This window comes from Ylistrum balloti, unplaced genomic scaffold (assembly GCF_031769215.1).
Source record: "Ylistrum balloti isolate Yb309-2 unplaced genomic scaffold, AGI_CSIRO_Ybal_v1 Utg369780, whole genome shotgun sequence".
NCBI lineage: Eukaryota > Metazoa > Mollusca > Bivalvia > Pectinida > Pectinidae > Ylistrum > Ylistrum balloti.
The window spans coordinates 552,454-575,897 of NW_026781969.1; the positions used below are offsets into that span (position 1 = coordinate 552,454).

At 34.3% G+C, this 23,444-nt stretch overlaps 1 protein-coding gene across 1 annotated transcript; it reads left to right on the top strand.

Annotated features, from left to right (window-relative positions):
* Positions 1-1,627: 1,627 nt before the first annotated feature.
* Positions 1,628-22,936, top strand: LOC132544092 (uncharacterized). Its single transcript, XM_060207659.1, has 16 exons — positions 1,628-1,646; positions 3,431-3,577; positions 4,559-4,638; positions 6,338-6,409; positions 6,669-7,068; positions 7,173-7,246; positions 7,832-7,903; positions 8,201-8,390; positions 8,966-9,066; positions 9,745-9,853; positions 10,385-10,614; positions 16,378-16,791; positions 19,248-19,431; positions 20,334-20,434; positions 21,534-21,642; positions 22,701-22,936. The coding sequence occupies exons 1-16, from the start codon at positions 1,628-1,630 to the stop codon at positions 22,934-22,936; spliced, it is 2,538 nt and encodes an 845-aa protein (XP_060063642.1).
* The last annotated feature ends 508 nt before the right edge of the window (positions 22,937-23,444 follow it).

Here is a 23,444-nt window from a genome sequence, read left to right on the forward strand (position 1 = left end):
GCTTTTTATTTTAGAGAGTAAGAAATGGTCAAGGTTCGAATTTTCATTTTTAATATTTCAAATGATTAATTATCTGGAAAGTGGTAGATTCAAGATTGTGTTTGTCCCCAGATGTAATGTACTCATCTACAGTTTCACTAATGCATTCTTTTACCTGTCTGACATATTCTTGGTCCCTCAACAGTTTGGTATTATGTTTCCAATAACCCCTTCCCCTTTGTGTTTTGTCGAAGTTAAATTCAAAGGCAATGCAAGAGTGTTCAGTTCTTTAACCTGGAAAAATAGTTGCAGTCTAAGTCTTTGAAAATATATCATTTGTGATTAAAAAATAGTCTACTCTGCTTTGTCGGATGGCTGTTTTTGTCTCCATGTGAAAGTTTTTTGTTCAGGATTAAAATGTCTCCACGGATCAACAAGGTCAAATGTATTCATCATCTGAGCGATGCTTATTTCGCACTTGGGGTTATTGTTTCTAAGAATGTTATAGGTGTCTCTGTCTTTAACTGTATTCCAGACCCCACATAGAATCATAGGATAGCCTTCCCAAACCTTTAACGTTTCACATAAATTTTCGAAAAATTCTGGTGTATCTTGATTTGGCCATATACACAAGTCAGTATTAGTAATATCTAAAATATTCATCGACATAATTATTAGAATACCCATGACTTAAATTACCGCTGTTAGTGAGGCAGTACCCAAGAGAACAATCCGATCAATCCGCAGTCCGTTCTTATATTCTAATAGTGTAACCCGCGACCGGGCCCAAACTCAATAGGTCCATAGATACAATGTTCAATTCTACATAGATGTTAAACGTAGCCCAGTTTCTTCTTAGTTATTTTAAGGAGTTATCAAATTAGATATTTTCAGCATCAAACGGATAGTCAATATTTATTCAATTCAAATGAAATCTGTTTTGCCAGTTTTACACTCACCACTACATTTCGTATTTAGTATATATATATGTGTGTGTGTGTGTGTGTGTGTGTACATTATAATAAAAAGACTTACCTCTCTTAAGGACGCTATTATACATCCCAAATATCATATAGAATTCCTGTTTACGAATTATAAACATTTACAAGTTATATATTGAGTTGGAATATCCTTTTCACAGTTTCGCTATTGGATAATATCTGCCAACTCATCATACAGGTCTCTCTGTTTTCAGATTCCCTTACACTCCGCAAACACCATAGTAATACCAGACATTGTCAACGTGAGAATTCTCCTTCAACCTTTCTACGTGCAATACATTGTCTTTGATTACATCGCCCACCACCCTAATAGTGTCATTATTATAAAACACAATACTTAATTATCGGTAATTTTATACCTGTAACTAAAGGTTATATAAGAAGCAACTCACAATTATTATTCATTTCATAAAAGCTAATAACATGACAAACTAAGATGTGCAGAACGCACCTGTTGAATTGGTGTGAGGATTTTGTTGAAATGTTATCGTATTATGTTTTTTGTTAAGGAGAACGCCAGAGCACTGATAAGGTGTCGACTTGTATGCCTTTTGTACAATCTTAAAGTCTTGATATCCACGTGATATCTCGCAAACAGCTTTAGACAGGACCCTGCTGTTGGATGAATATAGACGTAATACTGAGGGATGATTATTCTACTTTCAGGTAATGACTTAAATATTTATACAATTTTCACGAACATATGTTGAATTCACAAATTGACTTGTTAGGAGGCCGTGTAGTTGGAGATTGTAACCTGTCATTTTATATTCTCAAATCGTAGACTATTTTGTCCACTATCTTGCCCGGTCGGATCTCTGATTTCATGGCAGAATGAAGAAACTTTACAAGGGATGTTAGAGCAAATAGTGTAGGCCCTCAAAAATCATTGACAAGATATCATATACTTTTTTTTAAACAAGAACATCATGAATTCCGCTCATGGTTATAGATTTTACAACATCAACATATTGTTATAAAAAGAAGAATTATCAAGAAACAAAGAACAATTGACGAATGAATAAGTAATCCGATCAATCAATATTTCAGGAAATATGTAAAATTATGTAAAGTATGAGTTTATTGAACGTTTATGATGAATTATTGAAAAAAAGAATGGAAACATCCGTTTATCTGTTCTTTGTTGGTGTGAATATGCTCCCGCGACAAACGTTAAGGAAATAGAGTATTCTAGTTTTAACATAGCCAACCACAGAAAAAAAACTAGATATTTTCAAGCTAATATCAACAATAATACGTCCAAAATCGGCTATATGTTAGAGTATATGTAATGGACTTGTAATGAACGATCATATGGCACTTTTGTCATGTTCAATGTTTATATAAAAAAACATAATACGTGTGTTAGTATACAAATAAAGCGAATACATCTCTTTTCTTTATTACTTTTATCTTATTTTCCAACATTTTTATGTCAAAAAAGTTATTGGCAAAGCATTAACAAGTGATGCCAACACATACTTATTCGACACACTTCATGTCCACTGCCAGTACTTAAATCGTTAAATATACTTAGATACATGTAATGAAAGTCATTCATTTTAGGTAAATTAAGATATTTCTATTGACAACGACAAACTACGTTTCGCAAGTTATGATCGAAATCTTGCCAAAGGTCTATAATAAATCACTAATTAATTATTAACATGTTTGAAACCTACCTAGATAGCATTTTAATTTTACACAATATATACAGTTATTACCAACGACGTGATACGAACATTTTAAATCGTGTTTGAATCAAAGGTCTCCATTGACGTTTAGCCTTATGACAGGTATAAATGGTATGAATGTATGGCGTGAGAATGACACACTGTGTAATCCTTTATCTGGTTTATTGTAACATATGTGACTATTATACTTTTGATTAGTATTACAAATAGATTATTCGTATTGTATAAATTATTTGTATAAAAACGTGGGATCTGTATTGTAAAATTTGGGCTGCATAGCATAATAATATATCAGTTCCGTGCAATTTGTAATTAGATTATCTCTCAATAAAGATAAAGAAATTCTGATCATTATTTCATTTTGTTTCCATATTCAATATTTGTTACAATGTATAGAAAATAAAATTAGGAAAATATACAATTTTTACTGGACAATGATACGTTTTAAACTATGAATCAGGATCCAAATTACAATAAGAGTAACACAAGTTGGAATTGCATTAAAGTTTTGCTGTGTGATTTCCAAATAAAATCGCGAGGTATGTTCATAAAAACGTAACCGTATTCGTCACATACGTGATGAGCAGACTTAGTTGCAGTCGCTTGCACTTTAATCATGCTAGCAATTAATCCATGGTTAATGTTTTGTTACATTTTGCTTGACCTTGTTTTTAATCATAGTTTTGTTCATATTTTATGTCTTTGTTGTTTTTGTTGCATTGCTCTTTGGTGTAATTTCCATTTGTATTATGAAAGTGTCTGTGCTGGTAACATTATGCCAAGCTCAGACGTGTGAGGATGTGGATTCAGCAATTTGTCAGGACATGTTCTCACTTGATCCCAACATATGTTCGAATGCCTGCTATTCCGCGACCCTTTGCCCTCGTTTCTGTGGAAAATGTCGTAAGTATAATTACACATCATAACATATGTTTCCATTGTAACATCTTGAGAGGGTATATTCAGCAATTCACGTCAATGCAAAAATATTCTGATCAACGAGATACGGCTTATAATGCTGTATAAAAGTGAAAATGATATATCTACCTTTTGATGCTAAAAGGCTGAATGTTTAACCTAGGAGGCGACTGAGGAAGTACCAAAGTGAATTAGAGAAATGTTAAGAATGAGATGGGGAGGTGCTCTACCCCTATCATTCACCGAGTTTCATAATTTTCATATATATGTATTTGATCGTGCATTTGTATATTTGGAACAGTGCCACTGTTCGAATGAATTGAAACGTGACATGCAGGTTATGGCAAATATCAGGGACTTATAGTCGACCAGTAGTGTTTAGCACATAAACTCTCAAATAATTTTAACTAATTGAACCTTTCTGTCGACTGACTTAAGAAAGATCTTATCGAAACATTTCACAAAGACCATGTAAAGTCGTGTAATTTCGCTTACAGATATATCGATGACATCTTGTCTTTAAGTAACAAGCAATTTATTGACAACATCCATCGTATGTACGATATCTGGAAATAAAGAACATGGCAGACTCTTTTACATTAGCCACTTACCTCGATCTTTTCATATAACGAAACCATCATGGACAAATTTACACCAAGCCGTATGATAAGCGTGATGATTTCAATTTTCCATTTCTGGATAACAGTATCTCTGCATCTCCAACCTATTGTGTTTACATGCCTTGTTCCATACTCACGATTTTCGTGAAAGAAGTCGTCAAATTCACCATACAGGGTTGTCATCAATGAAGAAGAAAACGCTAACTCTTCCTGAACAGCTGGTCTTATTCTCCTTGTACATTATCATGAATTTTCGTGTAAATCTTTCTTTTGTTTATATTTTACCTTATTTTTATGGAACTCGAGTTTTGAATATGATAATGTTGATATTTTCTGTTGTTTGCAGCACTGAAGTGTTACTCTTGCCACGAAGTGGATAGTCCAGATTTATGCTACACAACAACACAATGCCCATCTGCTGATCATGTGAGTACCTTATCGTCAAAAGTCTCGAGTAAAGTTTCACTTTAAGCGTTTATTTGGGTTTTGTCTGATAAGTTTTTGCCCATCTATGAACCAACCAAAGATCAGATGAGTAATTTGAAGTTTGTTGTTTCGATGTCTGTAGGTTGATTGTAGAGTTTCTATGTCGCGTAAACTCTTATAATGACATTATGATTATTTGTGTTTGTTATTATGCTCAAGGGTCCATCATCCACTCTGCTAGATACCTTTAAATGTCAGGTACATTTTGTAGTGTATTACTTATGGGTATTACATATATGTTATCCTATTCTATGAAAAAGTGTCAATGCGTTATTTTGTGGAACTTTATTTTTATGACTGTCTCATTACGTTGTCGTAATGAAACGTTTAGTCTTATTCATACACTGTCAATATTACTGAAATCATCACAAAAACGTAAAATTTAATAAACCGAAGGACGTAAGAAATGTTCTGTCCTGAGTTGAGACAAAAAAGTGTTTGACTTCCAGTTAAGATTTTGAAATGTTCAGAAGATGCGAAAAGCCTCAAATTGTACATTTTCTACACTTATAGCAATGTACATTTCAAGATTGCAGATTTTGTTATTATCATTGCAGATGAATGACAGGTGTATATGTAAATTATGCATAGTAAAATAGATATGAAATTGTGTTTCTAAACAGTTGTTTATCATTATCTACAGTAACTTGTGTACATATGTTTGTACCAGACATGTCCCATTGCACGGCTGTATGATTAATTTTCTACACAGTACTGTACATTAATTGGTATGCAAGTTAAGATATGTCCAGAGCTCCACAATAACTTTTAACCTTTTGAAAACCATTTGTCCGAAAGATTAACCCGCTTGTCCGAATTTCAGCAACTAATGCAATCTTACGTTATGTCATAATAAGTAATTTTTGTTCATATACATATTTAGAACTTATGTTACAATAAGTGTCATTTATTGTCGCTATCATTATATTAAAGTTTTATTTTTTAAGTGTTGTGTATATTTTATATAGTTAATATGAAGTGACTGATCTAGTAATTACCAAAGATTGAACTACATGCAGTAACCTGCTTGATTTTTAGTTTTTAGTACCTGTCTCTCATAACACTTCTCATGCGCTTAGCTATTCCAGTGGGCAATTATTGTGTCTTTTCTGTATGTTGTCATGATAAACAGTGAACAGGTCGTGTCCGCAAGTGACTGCATGCCACATTTTTTACTGGAATGTACGAACGCTTCTGTTTTAATTCATGCTGCTTATTTTTATCCTTTTCTGGCTTGAAGCTTGAAACAGCCTTTTGAAACAAACGCAAAATTGACACAGATTGCAATCATTTTCGGAACATCACTGACTTTATCGTACAGAACAATGCAAACAATGATTATATTATTTTAGGCTGAGAGTTTGGTCTCGAAGGAGTCGATTGATTACGCCAAAGAAAAAACAAAAAGCGCAATTTGGTAGAGGAAGGATTTAATTGGTTTAAACAAATGAATTAGTTACTTTGTCTGCCGAAATTCATAGGAGATGTACTTGTCCGACGTGATTTTGCACTGGTACGGACAAGTCGGGCAAGCATTATTGTCCAGCCCTGTTATGTGTAATTTGTTTTACTTATCCAATTCACACAAAAAATCACTTAAAAAGATTTATAGATATTGCTCTTTTGCAATCTTTTTCAGTTTTGTATCTTAACGGAGTCATTCAATGACAACTTCCAGGACGTTTATAAACTCGGTTGTGCCTTGAGCTCTGTAAGTATATGTGTATATGTTGATTATCCGGTGTTGTTCCTTTGGGAGTCTTTCGTACAATCTTTAATCATCTTCTTATGTTTATTGCGTGAAGTGTCTTAGAGGGAAGAAAAAGTTGTATTATGCACTTTAATTGTTTGAAAGAATTATGTCTTATTCTTTTTTTAAATGTGTTATTTACTTGTGTGTATTTTGTGCAATTCTATCGGATACGCATTATGACTATGGAATATTGCAATAAAATTCTTTCTATGGATAGGTATGCACAGCTCACTTTGGTCCTGGAATAGGTCGAAGAGAAGATCGTCCGTCAAAACGAAGTGGGCTTCAAGGCACATGTTGTGGTACAGATTTATGCAATGTGAAGACAAGGAATATTACGACACAAAGTCCTTCAACACCTCCACAGCCAACACCAGAGTCAACAACTACGAATCAGTTGTCTTTCTCAGTCTTTCCAGATATACCACGTGATCTATCTGATATATCCCTCAAAATTCAACCAAACACAACGATGACGTCAGCGCCAGCTGTTTCGTCCGGTCTGTGTGATGATATTGACGCTGATATCTGCACTCGTCTTGAAACGGATTTCCCAGGGATGTGTTCCATTGACTGCATTGCCAACGAAATATGTCCACGAAAATGTGGCAAATGTAGTAAGTATTAAGTGAGATTATGGTTATAATTGTAATTGTTTAACTTCACGTCAATAAATATGAGAGTCTGATTTTGCTCATCAAGACCTTTTTAAATCATTTAGTCGGATGCTACCAATGCAGTCACGTCACCAGCCCGGAGTCTTGTTCACAGAAAACCGTTTGTAGTAAGGGAGAGGTAACATACTTAAATTTTGTCATTTCCAAACATTTCCTGAGAGACAAAGGACAAAATTAACAAGATTATTTTCTGATAAATAGGAATGAAACCAATGGCAAGTGATGAAATGTTAACACATAAGGCAACGCATAGAAATTTAGATGGGTACATTGTTAGGAAAAAACCCATAGTATAAAGATGTAATAGAAACAAAACGTGTTAAACCCGAGAAACGTTTGCTGTAATATGTGTAATTTTGCGGCATGACTTTTCATACACGGAAAGTGCCGTTAATGAAGATTGATAAAGGAAGAGACGCCATACTCTGTCAAATAAATATCTGGTCTTATTTTCCTCTTCTAAATTCCTGAGATACCGTAATAAAACGTTTTTTGTCTAATTTTACCGATCTTTAGCTGGAATAAGTATGTGTTTCCTTTTCGGATATTCCAATGTTGTCCACAATTAATATTTACTGTTGATATAATTATTTGGAGATGACATAAGTAATTTGAAACAATCATACAAATCGGAGTTTTGTTTTCTTGTTTGCTATTTTCCGGATACAATCATTTGACTTTGCCACCAACGATTTATTTTCAGCAATGCTTTTCGGTAGAGACAGTAACAACAAATTTTGAACAAGGGTTCAAACTTGGATGTATGGACGAGAGGGTAAGTTAATTCTAAATGAATATTTTCATACACCAATAAATATCATATTAATTTCAACGTATCTGTTTGTTGGACTCATGTACAGGTAGTTGTTCATATGCTTGTGGAAGTTACTTTAGTTTTGCACTTGTTATTCACAACATTTATCATGAATATATTACCAGTACTCCATTTGATTTGGTCACAGATAGATCGATAATGACTGAAAGTATACATATCATTTTTTTCATAAATGGATAATAATAATAATAAAAAAACAATCGACCGTTGAATGATGAAAACATTTGTCCTTTCAAGCTTTGCTCGACGTTTGGTCATGCTGCTCCAGGGATATTCGGCAAACGGCAAGGGTTCGAATTGTCTCTTCATGGTGGGTGTTGCAAGGGAGAATTTTGCAATCATCACGCATTGTTTCCAACTTCCACGGTTCCAACGACCACCAGCACTACAACTATACCAACTACAATGACGACCACAACACAGACAGGTAACGAAAATAGATTTTTATCAATTATCACAATGTAAACAGAACCAAGGGATTCAAAAATTCACGAGAATAAATGAACTGAAACCACAAAACAAAAATAAGAACAAGAAAATAGATCAGCTTATGCCATAGTAAACTGTGTCTATAGTGGCATTGATGTCATAAAAAGGACACGATAATTCGACCATGTCATCATGGGCTTAATTGGAGGGGATCCTTCGGCAAACAAAACGAAGTGTTGATGACATAGATTTTTGGTTCCCGGTCATTAGATAACAATGATGTTCTTCCTTTGTCATAATGACAATAAATTACTAAGTTATACATTATGTAGTGTAAAATTCTTTAGGAAATATAGAAGCTACAAAACGCGATCATATAATAGGGGTAGCAGACACCCTTTAAAAAAACAAACACCATCTTTACATATATGAAAATGTTCAGTTAATGGACAATTCTGATAAAACATATCTATATATAATTAATTACGTTTCAAAAAGGAAAATGTTTAAGGAAGTTACATTTTGATATTGTAGACTTGCAAACTAGACTAAACGACATGGGTTTCATTTCAGTATGTCCACATCGTTATTCGAGTTGTCCATCCGGCTGGATCCATCACCAATCATCATGCTACGCTATTGGAACACCAATAATGGACTGGAACAGCGCTAAGGTAAGTCAATATATAAAATGAAATATGTAATTACCATGACGTTCTAATACATAGACAACGCCACAATAGCCAATGATTGTTCAGGTAATTTAACTTGAAACACTTCATATGAACATAAAGCTGAATACAAGCCTTAAGGTTTATATATTAATTGTTCTTAATGACCAGGACTAACGCAACACGCAGTAGAAAGACGTTGCTCCGCAGTTTTGAAACAAACTTCTGACAATTAAATGTTAACCCATTCCTCATGAATTCATGTAAGGCCAGCCATTTCTGTTCACTATCTCGATTGCGAAAAAAACAAACAAACAATAAAACATATGTCAACATTGATAGAACAAAATTGTAATCAAGAAGAACACATTGTTTCGTATGCGGAAAGAGAGATGTTAAACTAGGCTAGATTTATTAAAATTGGTATATATATATATATTATGGTATATAAAACGGAAATAGCCCAAAAGTTCGGGGTGTTTTTTAATAATTATCATTTTTTAATACCAAGTGTACCAGATTCATGGTCCCAAACTCTTTTGTTAAAATGTTGTGTCCAGTAAAGTTGTTTTAGGGGAACATTTATCAAATTCTTATAATATGTAATGCTACATTTGTTGCCAGATATATGGTACAATGCATATATGATGATATCAAGCATCGTTACTTTGTTCTTTAAAGGCACAGTGTGAGAAGAATTGCGGCGTGCTTGCCGATTTTGACAGCTCAACTGACCTTCACAGTGTCGCATCGAGTATTGGACATCAATTCTCCCATCATATCAGCTCTAGTAATGTTACAATTTGTTTAATTGCATGGACAATATGAACATTTTATAAGTAATGATAAGAATACTTGTCATAGTTGTATTGTTTAATTATTCTATCTTTGATACATAACTACAAATATATAAACATAGCTTCACTATCTCCTTCTACTTTATTAGAAGTCTCCGTTTCTTTTTGTTCATAATTTGGCCTAGTTTCATTGAATTTGAATTTGAATGAGATTCTGTTATTATGTCAGTTATTTGTTTATGGTTTACAAATCTGGTATATACGTGTACATGTCTCAGGTTCCATCGGATTACTTATACAATAAGTAAACTAAATTGATCAGAACATAACATGGCGGGTTATTAGTTATATATACTTACTATATACATATTACTCTAAATGAAGTGCTGTTCATTCTTCGCGCTCCGATGTTATTAATGATCGATGGTATTTGATTACGTATACACAACTTATTATGTCATACATGAACCATGTAAAAAGCTCCAAAGCCTCTTAACAACCTCGTATCTTTTTGCTTTTTGTAGGTAGTATCAACGTTTGGGTGGATGGTAAACTAGCTCATTCCGTATGGGAATGGAGCAACTCCGGACACACGGCTCATTCAACTCTACAACACAATAATAACTTCATGTACTCCTACTGTGGATACATTACAATAGTCCCGCACTCTGACTCACACACATCGGGTATCAGCTCCTACCTACATCCCCAAGCTTGTAGTGTTGCATATTTACCGTTGTGTGAAATTAAACATGTACACAAATCATGAATAAATATACCAAAGCAAATGAATGTGACTTTGTTAAATTTGTATAATAGAGTATCAATACAGGAAGAATGTAATGTTAAGGAGAAAAACAGCAACATCAAACAAGAATGACGTTTAAAATACTCGATGTTTTACTGAAATGCAAAAAAAAAAAAAAAAAAAAAATTCTTCCTAATCAGATAAAGTAATGTAGATATTTCACATAAAGCAGTTTGCTGAAATGTCCACACATCCTCGATACTCCAGGGGTTACGACCACACTCTCTTCCTCTGCACCTTATTTAAAGCACAAGCGAAACGTTTTTGTCTAGAGCGATTTCAGGAAAACAAAATATTCCGTTATGTGACCTCGAGATTCCCTTAATATACATCAAAGGATCAAACTAGTCTTGTGGTCTTATCCACAAGATGGATTCCCATGAAATGTTTTCCATGTGCATGTGGGTTTAAATGGTTTTGTAAGCGATTCTAAACAGATAAAGGCATTAAAAATCTGGAACACTGAATAAGGCGGCAATTGTTTTGGTAGAAAACTCATCCTCATTTGATGGACTCATCATCTGCAGTGGTGTCTACATGTTTAATAATCTTAGTATACTGTTTCTAATGACTTAATATAACAATGGTATGGATAGTTATGTTTGCCGTGTCGTACCATATACAAGCCCTATGGTTCAATATATTTTTCTTTTCATATATCAGATAAGTTTAGATTAACTTCATGTTCATGTGTTTTCTGAACTGTACTGCTATTCGAATGAATTATAACGTAGAATGCAAATTACGGCGAACCTCGGGGAATTAAATCAACGAAATAAATGTCAACATCTAGATGGAGAAGTGCACTGGACCTATAATTTAATGAATTTCATAATTTTCATATATCTGATAACTTAAGAACATTGTCTAGGTCATGCGCATAGTCTGAACCGTGCCACTTTTCACGTGAATAGAAACGTGGCATTCAGGTTACAGCAAATATCGGGGACTAAACTTTCACCAGCTGTGTCTACCACCTGCACCCGAAGATTTTACGAAAGACAGCATGTTTTTAATTGTCCATTCTGTATTCAATTCTAAACATATCGTCCGGATAAAAAAACGTACAGTTTGACTTTAAAAAACATATTCTGAGTGTTTAATATATGTGATGTGTATAAATGTGCTTAATTAGATGTGTTATTGTAAAAACAAATGAAAGGTGGGACAGGATACAATGATATTGTTCAGATTTGATTGGGCACGCAGGAATAAACGTTTTCTAAAAAAAAGATAGATTTAAAGATGAGCGCCCGGTCTTATCCTCCTTGTCCTTTTTGATGAGTCGCCGTGTAAATCTTTATTTTTTTTCTATTGCTCGAATTTCACTGTCTTTTGTATATTCTTCTAACATCCAGTAGTGCAAGAAAATGGACGTTTCGATAGGTGAATGATGGCTGTTGTCAAAGTAAAGTGCAACATTAACTGATTAACACTAACATTGACGGATAACTGTATTTACTATTCCAACAGAAAGAAATAGTTTTACTGAGTGTAACTAATCACTTATGTTGAAAATATAAACACCAGTTTCATTTTAATGAACGGTCAAAACGTACATTGTAGTTAACTTATTTTCTCGTTCACATTTCTGACTTAAAAAGATATCAGTTACAATTATCATGATTTATATACAGATAACCCCTGATAACGAATCTGACACACGGCCATGTGTCATTTTACATATAAACCAGGTCGACCTATATCATAGATAAGCACATGCACCAAGGCGATGTTGTCGATCACAGGTATATATGTTAAAATGTACAATTTGTCTGAATTTCTTTACTCTTTTGTCATTAATATTAGACATAAGACATACTGATGAACGTACTACCTAGAAGATATTAATAAAAATAAAAGTAATAATGAAAAAAACATGACGTTATTGCAATTATTAAAGTTTATGTAACGAAATACTGTGAAAATCCCACGAATTATCTCAGTTTAATAGAATTGAATCAATAATGTACAAACATTTTCAGGAAGAAAGTGAACATTTCACATAATTGTCCTGATGTAGAAATCATCGGGCGTATTTCGTCGATTGCAGGTAAAATATTTGCTTACATATGGACTAGGGTAGATACAAAACGTATTTTATGAAACGAAGTATTTTTATTACAGTTATTCTCTGTGGTTTGATGCTGAGCATTGATCAATCAAATGCAGCATGTGACGACGTCAATTCCTTGATCTGTCAGGACCTCTACAACCTCAACCCCAACATGTGTGACAACCCATGCTACTCTGTAGCCCTTTGTCCTCGATTCTGTGGAAAGTGCCGTATGTGTTTCTTATGTTTGTAATATACCTCCCTCTCGCTCCCCTTCTCTCTCTCCCCTTCTCTCCTCCTCTCAATCTCTCTCAATTTCTTGGCTAGACGATTAGGTGCCGTAGAAAGTGGCCCGACAGAGTGAAATGTCTGTTAAGTTTACCACAATTTTGACACTGCCTTTCTCCATCGATTTTCCTCTGACGCCTACTAGGTTGAAAAATCGAGGCTATTAGCATCATTGTCCAGTCCTAGAAAGGTGGAAAGCTGTATGATTCAGTTTTCTATCACTTCTGTATCTAATGTTAAATTATGTCAAAAGGTGGCATCATCATCTGTGACCTACATTCTTTTTACTTGCTTAATTGTTATATTAATTTCATTGTAATAAGAATTTCATCCTATTACACTTTCCTATTATGTCTTAGTATGTCTTAACACAGATGTCATCTCCATCTTAGACAGCTTCGAAAATGTTGTATCGGTATCAGCGTTAATGTATGATTTGTCTGTAACTTGTCACTACAGCTTTGAAATGCTATCAATGTCATGAGGTATCCAGCCCGGATCAATGTTATACCTCCGTGGAGTGCCCATCAGTAGACCATGTGAGTATCATGTGATTACCAAAATCTATGTAAACGGAGATACTGAAAAAAGACCCAAAAGGTGTACAGTGGCATTTATAATATCTAAAATATACGTAATAATGGGTTTGATATTCCGTTGTTATTATTCATTCTCAGATTATATTCATCCATTTAAGGTTGAAGGAATATTGGCATCGTTCGAACATTGTTTTTAGGCGAACTACAACTCCATTTGAATTGTAAAACAATTTGTCCAATAGTCGATAAGAGAGAACGATTTAGAAATAAAAGGCAGAAATACGATGTATTGTGTCTCTTTAAACACATTGACAAAGACAAATTCGTTTTTTAAGCGAAGATAATAAAAACGTTGAAGCTAATGTTCTAAATCGAAATGAGATCACTAAAAACTATTGCGAATATACATTATACGCACCTTGTGTTTTCCGCCTAATGCTAGAAGCGAAGAACACATCAATTAAAACATCAAGAAAATACCAATATGGCATCATAATCCAAACTCAAATTCCATAAAACAAGGACAAAATAGGAAAACAATGATTTCTACGGAGACTCCTGAAAATAAGACAAGGTGCTCCGAAAGAGTAAGCGTCTTCTGTGTCATCGAAGACACCGACATGTAAACCTTGGTCAATTCAAGTACGTAACGTCATATTCTCAGATGAGATCAAAGCATACAATAACAGTGGTCGGGTGGCGCAGTGATAACGCACTCGCCTTTCACCTAGCCGACCGGGATTCGATTCCCGGAACGGACGTGAAAAGGTAAGGGATCACCTGCCCGACCACGTGGGTTTTCCCCGGGTACTCCGGTTTCCTCCCACAATAAGACCCCTCGCGCGCTTACATCCGGGCCAACAAGAGTGATTAGTTGATATAACTTGTTTCGCAATTGTTGTAAAATAAATAAAGTTTATGTTTATGTTATACAATAACGGAACCGACAGGAAAACTAACTAACATCGAATCCGTCAAACTTCATATCTCACAAAGAAAAAGCCATGTAGAATATTTCTCAATGGCGACCATAAAACTTTCCAATGATTCTCATCAACCTGCATCTTATGAACCCCAGTGTTACGAGTTAATCGCGATAATGGGAACAGGCCCTTTGAATATCGAATCAACTGCGTCATGTAAACACCATTGGTTAAGGATTCAGGAATTGTTGCTATCCAGAAATGGAAAATTCACGATTTGGGAATTGAAATTATCGTGTTTATCATACAGCTTGGTGGAAGGTTGTTTTTGCTGGTTTCGTTGTAGGAAAATATCATGATAAGCAACTGACATGGAAGAGTCCAATTCCAATTCTGGTGGATATATACGATGGACATGATCAATAAAGTTCTTGTTATTTAATGACAAGACGTCTTCAGTATATCTGAAAATGAAATTAAACGACTTTGCAAGGTCTTTGTGAACTGTTTTGATAAGGTCTTCAATAAATCCAGCCTCGTATGAAAACAAAACCAAATCAGCCAACAGGGCACAAAGCTAGTTCCCATAGGCATGCCAATAGTCTGTTGGATGATCATACCACCAAACTCGACGAAGATGATGTCAACCAGAAACTCGATCATTTTTATTGTGTCATTATCTGTATAGTTCTTCTTTGATTTTGAAGTACTTTTTTAACGAAATATGCTACAATATACAGTTCACCTTTCTTGGAGAAGAAAGCTCTCTTAACAAGAGAACGGAGGCGTTCCTTCAGGTTAGAATGAAGTGGAAAAGTAATGTTGTTGTTTTCCTATAAGAGTGTTGAAGGGTGTCAAATCTCTTTAGAATTCTTCAAAATCACAAGCTATCAATTTCTTGAGTAAACATGACCACAAAAAGATTTTTACACAGAATTGATAATACTTAGAATGGTGGTTCAGTTTTTTTGACAAAGTTTGGTTGAACAGCTAGACAAACCAGCAATAAAACGTTGTTTATATGAACTTAACCCACTCAAAAAGTGAGTCCAACATGGCATGTTCTCGCTTCACCTAATCTCTTACATAGTTTTCAACAGAATCCATAAGTATCTTGAAATTTATATTCCAAGTAATAGACAGGGTTTCAATAATTTTAGGGCGCTTCTTGAAAAGCTCTCATTGCTTAGCATTTTGTATAATGCTTAAATCACCAGGTGCTATGTGCCCAGTTGGGCCATAGTTATAAGTAGAGGTAGAAAAGAATAAGCTGACGAAGGACTACTTCGAACGTCATCTGCAATGTTTGTTTATGGTATCCACTCCCTGATTTACAAACACAACATTCATGAATTGGCGAGTTGGAGGATCCTGGCCATCTGTACGGACACGTTTAAAAAGTCTGACTTGTGCCACATCATCAATAATGAAAATTGTATCATGTGTCTCAAAAAACATAATGTAGTAACAATATTTAAATTGTGTGTTCCTAACTTTATCTTATTTCTCTGTTTCTTCATATTTTAACGTTTCATAGTCTTGCATCACTACCGAATCTTTTACTGACGATTTCCGGGAGGTCTATAAGCTTGGCTGTGCCCCTAATACGGTAAATATTCATATTGTTTCAATATGACTAAGTATAAAAGATATACAATATTTAGTCAGAAATGGTCCATGTCATAAGATATGTCAGTAATTGTTGCCATCGTTCCTGACTTTTGCAATTTCGTATTAAATTTACTTTTCTATTACGACAATTGCGACATACCGTTCTGTGGAAATCTTCCTCATGTAAATTCATCATTTCAAATTTTTCTTTTATTTATTAAGTGAAAATGTATTGCACACTTTGTATACACAATTTGCCTTGATTTTAAAGTACATACACATGTATTGTCAGGTATGCGCATCGCATTTCGGTACAGTCATAGGTCGAAGGGATGACGAAAACATTTCAAAACGAGGCTTGCTCAAAGGATCTTGCTGTGATACTGACTTGTGCAACGTGAAGACTCGCAACGTGACGAATGCCTTAAGAAACCAACCGCCACCAACGACACCAACGACACCGCCTTTGCCGCCAGTAACGGACACTCTTGTACCTGTTATATACCCAACGATGTTTCCCATATTTACACCTAATGCGGCAACGACTAAGGTTACCACATCTGCTTCGCGAATGACAACGACTGCCATGGTGACTACAGCTCCTGTTAGCACATCTAGTCTTTGTCATGACGTTGATACGGATATATGTTCCCGCCTTTCAGGATACTTTCCTGACATGTGTACCATCGACTGTATTGCAAATGAAGTTTGTCCCAGAAAATGTGGCAAATGTAGTATGTTAACTTTTATTAATTTTACCAAGGTACCTTTTGAACACATTATAATTTCCCCAGTCTAATGCCAAAAAAGATCTTTCCCTGATTAAATGATAATAAATAAATAAATAAAAACTATCAAACAAACACTAGTATTATCACATTGATACACAATGGTGTATAAGGAACGTCTTTTTACTATGCTATTAGGATGAATAAAAAATGCAAATCACGAGCAACATATACCGATCGGTGATATAAGAACTATATATATCTAATATCAATGCATTTTTTCATAATTGTTGATTTATTATATTGTCTCATTTAGTATAAACAATGAATATCGAGGGGAAGGGGGAGGAGGGGGGTGTTTACCGTGCTTCGTTGTTTATTTTTCCGGAACACCTGGTTTTACGCTCCCCGTACTTTTCCAGTGGTCTCCTCATTAATCGTTCATTTGTTTATGATTTGGCATGGTTTCATCGGCTTTGAATTTGAATTAATATTTTGTAACATTTCATTATTTTCATTGTTGCTTTTACACATTAAAAAGATGCTTTTCTCAGTCCTTTGCTGTAAGCTAGATAATGTATCTTCATTAGAATTGCTCTCCCTTGGATAGTCATGAATATCGACATTGAATTCATACCTGGCAATGTATTTTATAGTTGGATGTTACCAATGTAGTCACGTAACTGCAGCAGAAAACTGCACTCACACAACAGTTTGTGCTAGTGGAGAGGTGAGAGAATTTTTCCTTTCTTGTTTTTAAATCTGAACAGTCAATAACATGTTCATTTACAAAAACTAAATCTATGCTAGCTTAAGAAAGAGGAACAAAATTATTTCATTCAGATCAATCATCGGCAGATTTAAAGTTGGCATTGGTGTTATATTTCATTTGAACGCTGAAATTAGAGACAAAGCTAAAGTACCATATACCGCTAAGCACATGTTTGACTGAATATGTATCTTCGCAAAATCGGTAATGTAGTACATTAAAGTATTTCAGCTCTGAGTTGACAATTATAATACATCTCGATATAGACATGTCACATTTACTTTATTCATTCATCTATTATTTTTACCATCAATAAAACGTTTAAGTTGTAAAATACATGTATTAATGTCTAATCATTTGTCCTAACGTAATGTTATTTTCGTTGATTTGAGCTATGCTATACTGTGGAAACGATATCGGCTTCGCTGGAACGAGGATACAGAATGGGATGTTTAAATGAAAAGGTAACAATTCTTAGAAGTGATTAAAATTGCCACAGTAGTAATGTAATAAGATGATTTTTGTTATTCCACGTGTGCATATCAAAAAACGTATTCAGTGCATTCAATCTAAGCCAGCTTAAATTATATCCGTTGTAATCCATGAGGTAAGAGTGGTAACTCAAAATTAATAATATTGCATATTATGATATGAAGGTAAATCATTGTAACTATGGTGGCGTGTAACTGCTATCTACTTGTCTTGTTGCCATGGTGATTTATCGCGACAAATTGTCTCATCAAAACGACTTTTCATGATAATATAGTGTTACGTCGTCTAGTCGTGATAATTATCGCGATTAATTTATCTTACAGTAGCCCTAAGTATCATGACAACACGACATTTTATCGCGAAAATTCTGACTTGCGTTAAAACGTTACTTTCTCTTAAAATAGATTTACGCGTTGTTCGGGAGGCCTCGGTATTTAAAATTTTCGGTGACGATGAGAAGAAATCAGTGTAAGGCAAATGTTACTTACTGAGGTATCATGAAGAACATGTCAGTCATTCTTAGAGAAGGTTAAGTTTTAACGCATGTCGGATCCAATCATTATTGCGGCAAAATGTCGTGTTGTCATGATACTTAAGGCTGCTTAGATATCAATTTATCGCGACTAGTCGACTTAGTAAGACGTCTTCACACGAAATTTTCATGACAGGATGTTTTGATACAACGATTTGTCGCGATAAATTATCATGGTAACACAACAAGTTGATGTCAGTTACATGCCACCATTAAGGAAATGCGAATTATGAATCAGAGTACGTGAGAAATACCTTCTGATATCTAACCTGTGGGACTGTTTTGACCACCATACATTGTATTACAACTCGTATTTGGTATGAGAACTGGACAAATTGAAGTATCGACTAAGATAGCCAATGTCATTTGAGGCATTACATTCAAGTATGAAAACCGGATACAGGAAAACTCAAGGCATGATTCCATGTCATTAAAATTGTATCTTACCACATAATATTGGCTACGTCATAAAACCGCATTTTTTTTTATCAAACTACCTTTTACACTCTCGCGCAACTTGATAGACAGATCAGATTAACAGAAATTACACGTTACATAATACATGCGGCATATAACCATTTTATATTACAATTTTTAATATCATCGATTTGATATATAAGTATTAAATATACATGTACCAGCTGTGTTCGACATTTGGCGAAGCTGCTCCAGATATTTTCGGAAAGCGACAAGCATTTGAACTGTCTCTCCATGGTGGATGCTGTAAAGGGGATCTGTGCAATGACCATGCCCTGCTGCCCACGACGACTCCACCACCGACAACAACTCCTCCAACGACAGTCCCAACGACTACGACTCACATAAGTAAATTTTTGTCCTTGTACCATTGCCTTATAGCACTACTGTGCTAACATAAAAGCTAATACAGTTTTTTTCGTTAACTGCAACGTATTATTGCCTAACGTTATGTTGAAATGTTATAAGCAACACCTACATGGAAGGTATGTTCATTAAAGTGCAGTGAAATATACGTAAAAATATACGTAACAAATAAGAAAATCAAGGAACTTGAATGCCTTCCAATATACCTTACCGCGCTTTTCTTTAATGTATTTACATACAGTGGTGTTTACTTAACAAACACGCACTAACTTTTTCATGAAGATGTACATTACGTATTCAGGCATTTACTTTTCCTTAATGAAAATACATTAAAAAATATAAACTTTATTTATTTTACAACAATTGCGAAACAAGTTATTTCAACTTATACTAATCACTCTTGTTGGCCCGGGTATAAGCGCGCGAGGGGTCTTATTGTGGGAGGAAACCAGAGTACCCGGGGAAAACCCACGTGGTCGGGCACGGGAATCGAAGCCCGGTCGGCTAGGTGAAAGGCGAGTGCGTTACCACTGCGCCACCCGACCACCCAAAATACATAACTTTCATTAACGAAACAAAGTCATTTTCCTTGAAAAAAAGGTATTCGCCCTTCAGTAAAGAATATACCTTCAGTTTCCATTGCGAACATATTCGTTTTCTTCAATGAAGTTTTAAAGAACATCAATTCAATTTTCTTTATGAACCGTGTGTTCATTTTTTTTTATTTCAACAAAAAACTAATTCGCTGTTTCTTTTTTTAACGAACATGTAATCTTTTTTTTCTTAACGGACACGTATTAACATTATCTTAACGAGCATGGATTCTCTTTTCTAACGGAAATGTATACACGTTTTCTTTAACTAACACGTATTCATTTTTCTAGACTGTCCGAGTCATTACATCAGATGTCCAACGGGTTGGATTCATCATGGAAGTTCATGTTATGGTGTATCACTTACTTTAGTGAACTGGTCGGATGCGAAGGTAATGCATTGAGCAGTACGTGGTACAACAACGGAGACTGGTTCGAAACACAATGCATATCCTTGTCCTATACATATAATCCTTAAGGAGAAACTTCTCTAAGAAGTTCAAAAAATCCAATATTGAACTATCGTTCTGATGATGACTTTTGAAAGGTTATATTTTCGAAACTGTTTAAAAGCGAAAATCCTATATGTTGCATACTTCTTTTCCGATACAGATGTTGGAATATGGAATGTTACATCATTCGCAAATTATTTTAAATTTTTTTTTTTTTTTTTTTTTTTTTTTTTTTTTTTCGAAATAACAAACTTTTTTGTTAAAATGATTATTTGTTTTTCATCAAAATGTAATAACATATACTTAGATATCAAGATATAAAGCATAATATGGAAATGCTACATTTTGTTAGGGTTTCATGAGCATAGCAACCAAAAAATGAAAATTTTGAAAACTGACTTGAATCCTTAATTTGACCTTGTTCTACTATTCAACGTTTTCAAAGAATTTATGATTAGATAGCAAATACTTTTAGGATATTTCATGACAAAAGCAATGGGGGTCGTTGTGCTTCAACTTGTAATTTTAACCCAAATAACCGTTTTTTAAGATCAAACACAAGATGAAGTATCATTTTTAGGTCCTAAAAATCAAAGGAATTACTGGATTTCAAATCTTATTTTCAGTGATTATTCATGCAAAGTTTAGTTAAAATCTATCAAATCTCCCAGAGTTATATTCGGGAGAAGTACCTTAGCAACGAGAAAATGTTGAAATTGTTGACGTTACTAACAGTCAATTTCGACGTCAAAAAACATTGTCCACAAGCGAAAGTTCTCTGAAATGTGTAAAAGCATAAGACCAACATATTACGCTGGAATTCATTTGATATTGAATTTAGCCCTACATCCGGTCAAACATCAGAGGAGTACATCCTCAAGTTTTTGTATTCAACGTACATCCATGCCATGATTTTATAGTTTGTGATACGCATTCATTTAATTAAGTAAACTTGTAATATATAACAATGTTATGTATTAAGTTGACAACGAAATCGCGTAATAATTAATGTATTTTGTATTCGTGAATCTACATCTAGGAAACCTGTAAACGCCTCTGTAGTGGATTAGCAGACTTCAGCTCCTCCAGTGACTTACATAATATCCTGCAGGACGTCGAAAGCCACATCTACAAAATAAATAGTCTAAGTACATAAACATTTCTCTATATATGTATAATAGGCTTGAAATTAAAGCATCGCCACAGCTTGGTTCCAGGATCACCATTCTCATGAGTGATCCATATGCTAACCCTATAAAAAGACATTATATCCATTAAGACTACACATTAAAATCAAGGGACATAACTATGACACTATAAAAAGTCAATACATTCATCTAGATTACAAACATTAAAATATAGGGACATAACTCTGACACTAGAACACAATTTCACAATACTTAAACTCCGCTCCACTACGCTAAAAACATGCTTAATCCCCCCTCCCCACATGGAATATCGTGTATCAAAACTGTTCATGTCAGGTCTACTGGGCATGTCTCATTTCCAACATTTAGAACAAGTCTATGAATGAATACAGTACACTTATGTAATATGAAAACAATACTATTACATATAGTTGTGTTTAAAATGAACATGATTCTGTTTAACTGACACAAACATATTCATAATCAAAACAATATTATTAAATATAGTTTTGCCTAACATGAACATGATTCTGTTTAACTGACACAAATACACTCATAAACAAAAAACACATATATAAATATTTTAATGTTAAACACATTAAATGTGCATTATTAGATAGATAACATTAATCTGATCCCTGTCAGTAAAATATATACATATCTGACATAGTCAGGGCACATGTTAATAATCATCAAACTAATGACCCAAAACAAATAGCATACTGTCACACAGTTCTAACACTGAATCTTTTGTATTGGTTATGTATAAAAGGGGGTTGTATCACGAGAAAGCATGCAGTTCTCAGAAAGAAAAAGAGGTAAAAAGAAGATGGGACAAAACATTTCATAAAAACGTATATCTTCCCCAGTACATACTTGATAGATTTTTAGATGCTTGTTGGTTGAATTTTGTGTTTTTATTGTTATTTCTTCTTGTTTATTTGTTTGTTAGTTTTTTATTCTTTTGTTTGTTTGTTTGTTTGTTTGTTTGTTTTTCTTTTTGTTATTTTGACTTGAAATTGATTTCGAAAAGATTATGTTTGTATCTTCGTTTACAGATGGTGCATCGGCGTGGGTAGATGGACAGGTGTCCGACAGGCATTGGGAATGGAGTAACGGACACACAGCAGATCACAGTCTACAACATGATCTAGAAAATTCGGACAACCACAAGTGTGGAATGGTTAGTTTAGGAACACGTTTCAGCAACCACTTATACGGATTAAGCAGATACATGAATCCGACTGACTGCGATGAAAAACATTATCCATTATGTGAAATACCACATGTTTAAACTAGAAAGAAGGAGTAATAAACCATGAAAATATTGGCAATCTGTAAAGTTAATTTTCTAATTTAGTTCGTTTCATAGCCGTTTCCTAATAATCAAGCATTTCACTAAATGTTCCCTGTGTCAGACCAAGATTTGAACTCGATCCAGTTATAACTAACACATCATAAATGACAAAAATGTAATCTTCTTAAATGACTGTACACAATGTTTAATTTCAATGAACATTAGTATAGTTTGTGACCCTTGTGAAAATATATCAAGGATATAAATATTGAAAAGATTGTACAAATCATAGACGAGGAAATATGGCTATAGGTTTTAAACTACTATATCCGGGTCCTTAGTGACCACAAATTGTCTAGTACTAAAATCATCAACTGCATCAGACTGAAGTAAAGACAAGAATGAATAACATCTTTTTAAGAAATACAACTTAGAATTAGATGGCTAAAAGTCATATTGTAGACAGCGTGAGGTCATATTGTAGACAGCGTGTGGTCATATTGTA

What these genes read in the sequence shown, in the direction of transcription:
- LOC132544092 (XM_060207659.1), top strand. An exon ending in GACGACCACAACACAGACAG is followed by an intron (nt 8,391 to 8,965) that starts GTAACGAAAATA and finishes GTTTCATTTCAG; the next exon opens with TATGTCCACATCGTTATTCG. An exon ending in AACGACTACGACTCACATAA is followed by an intron (nt 19,432 to 20,333) that starts GTAAATTTTTGT and finishes TCATTTTTCTAG; the next exon opens with ACTGTCCGAGTCATTACATC.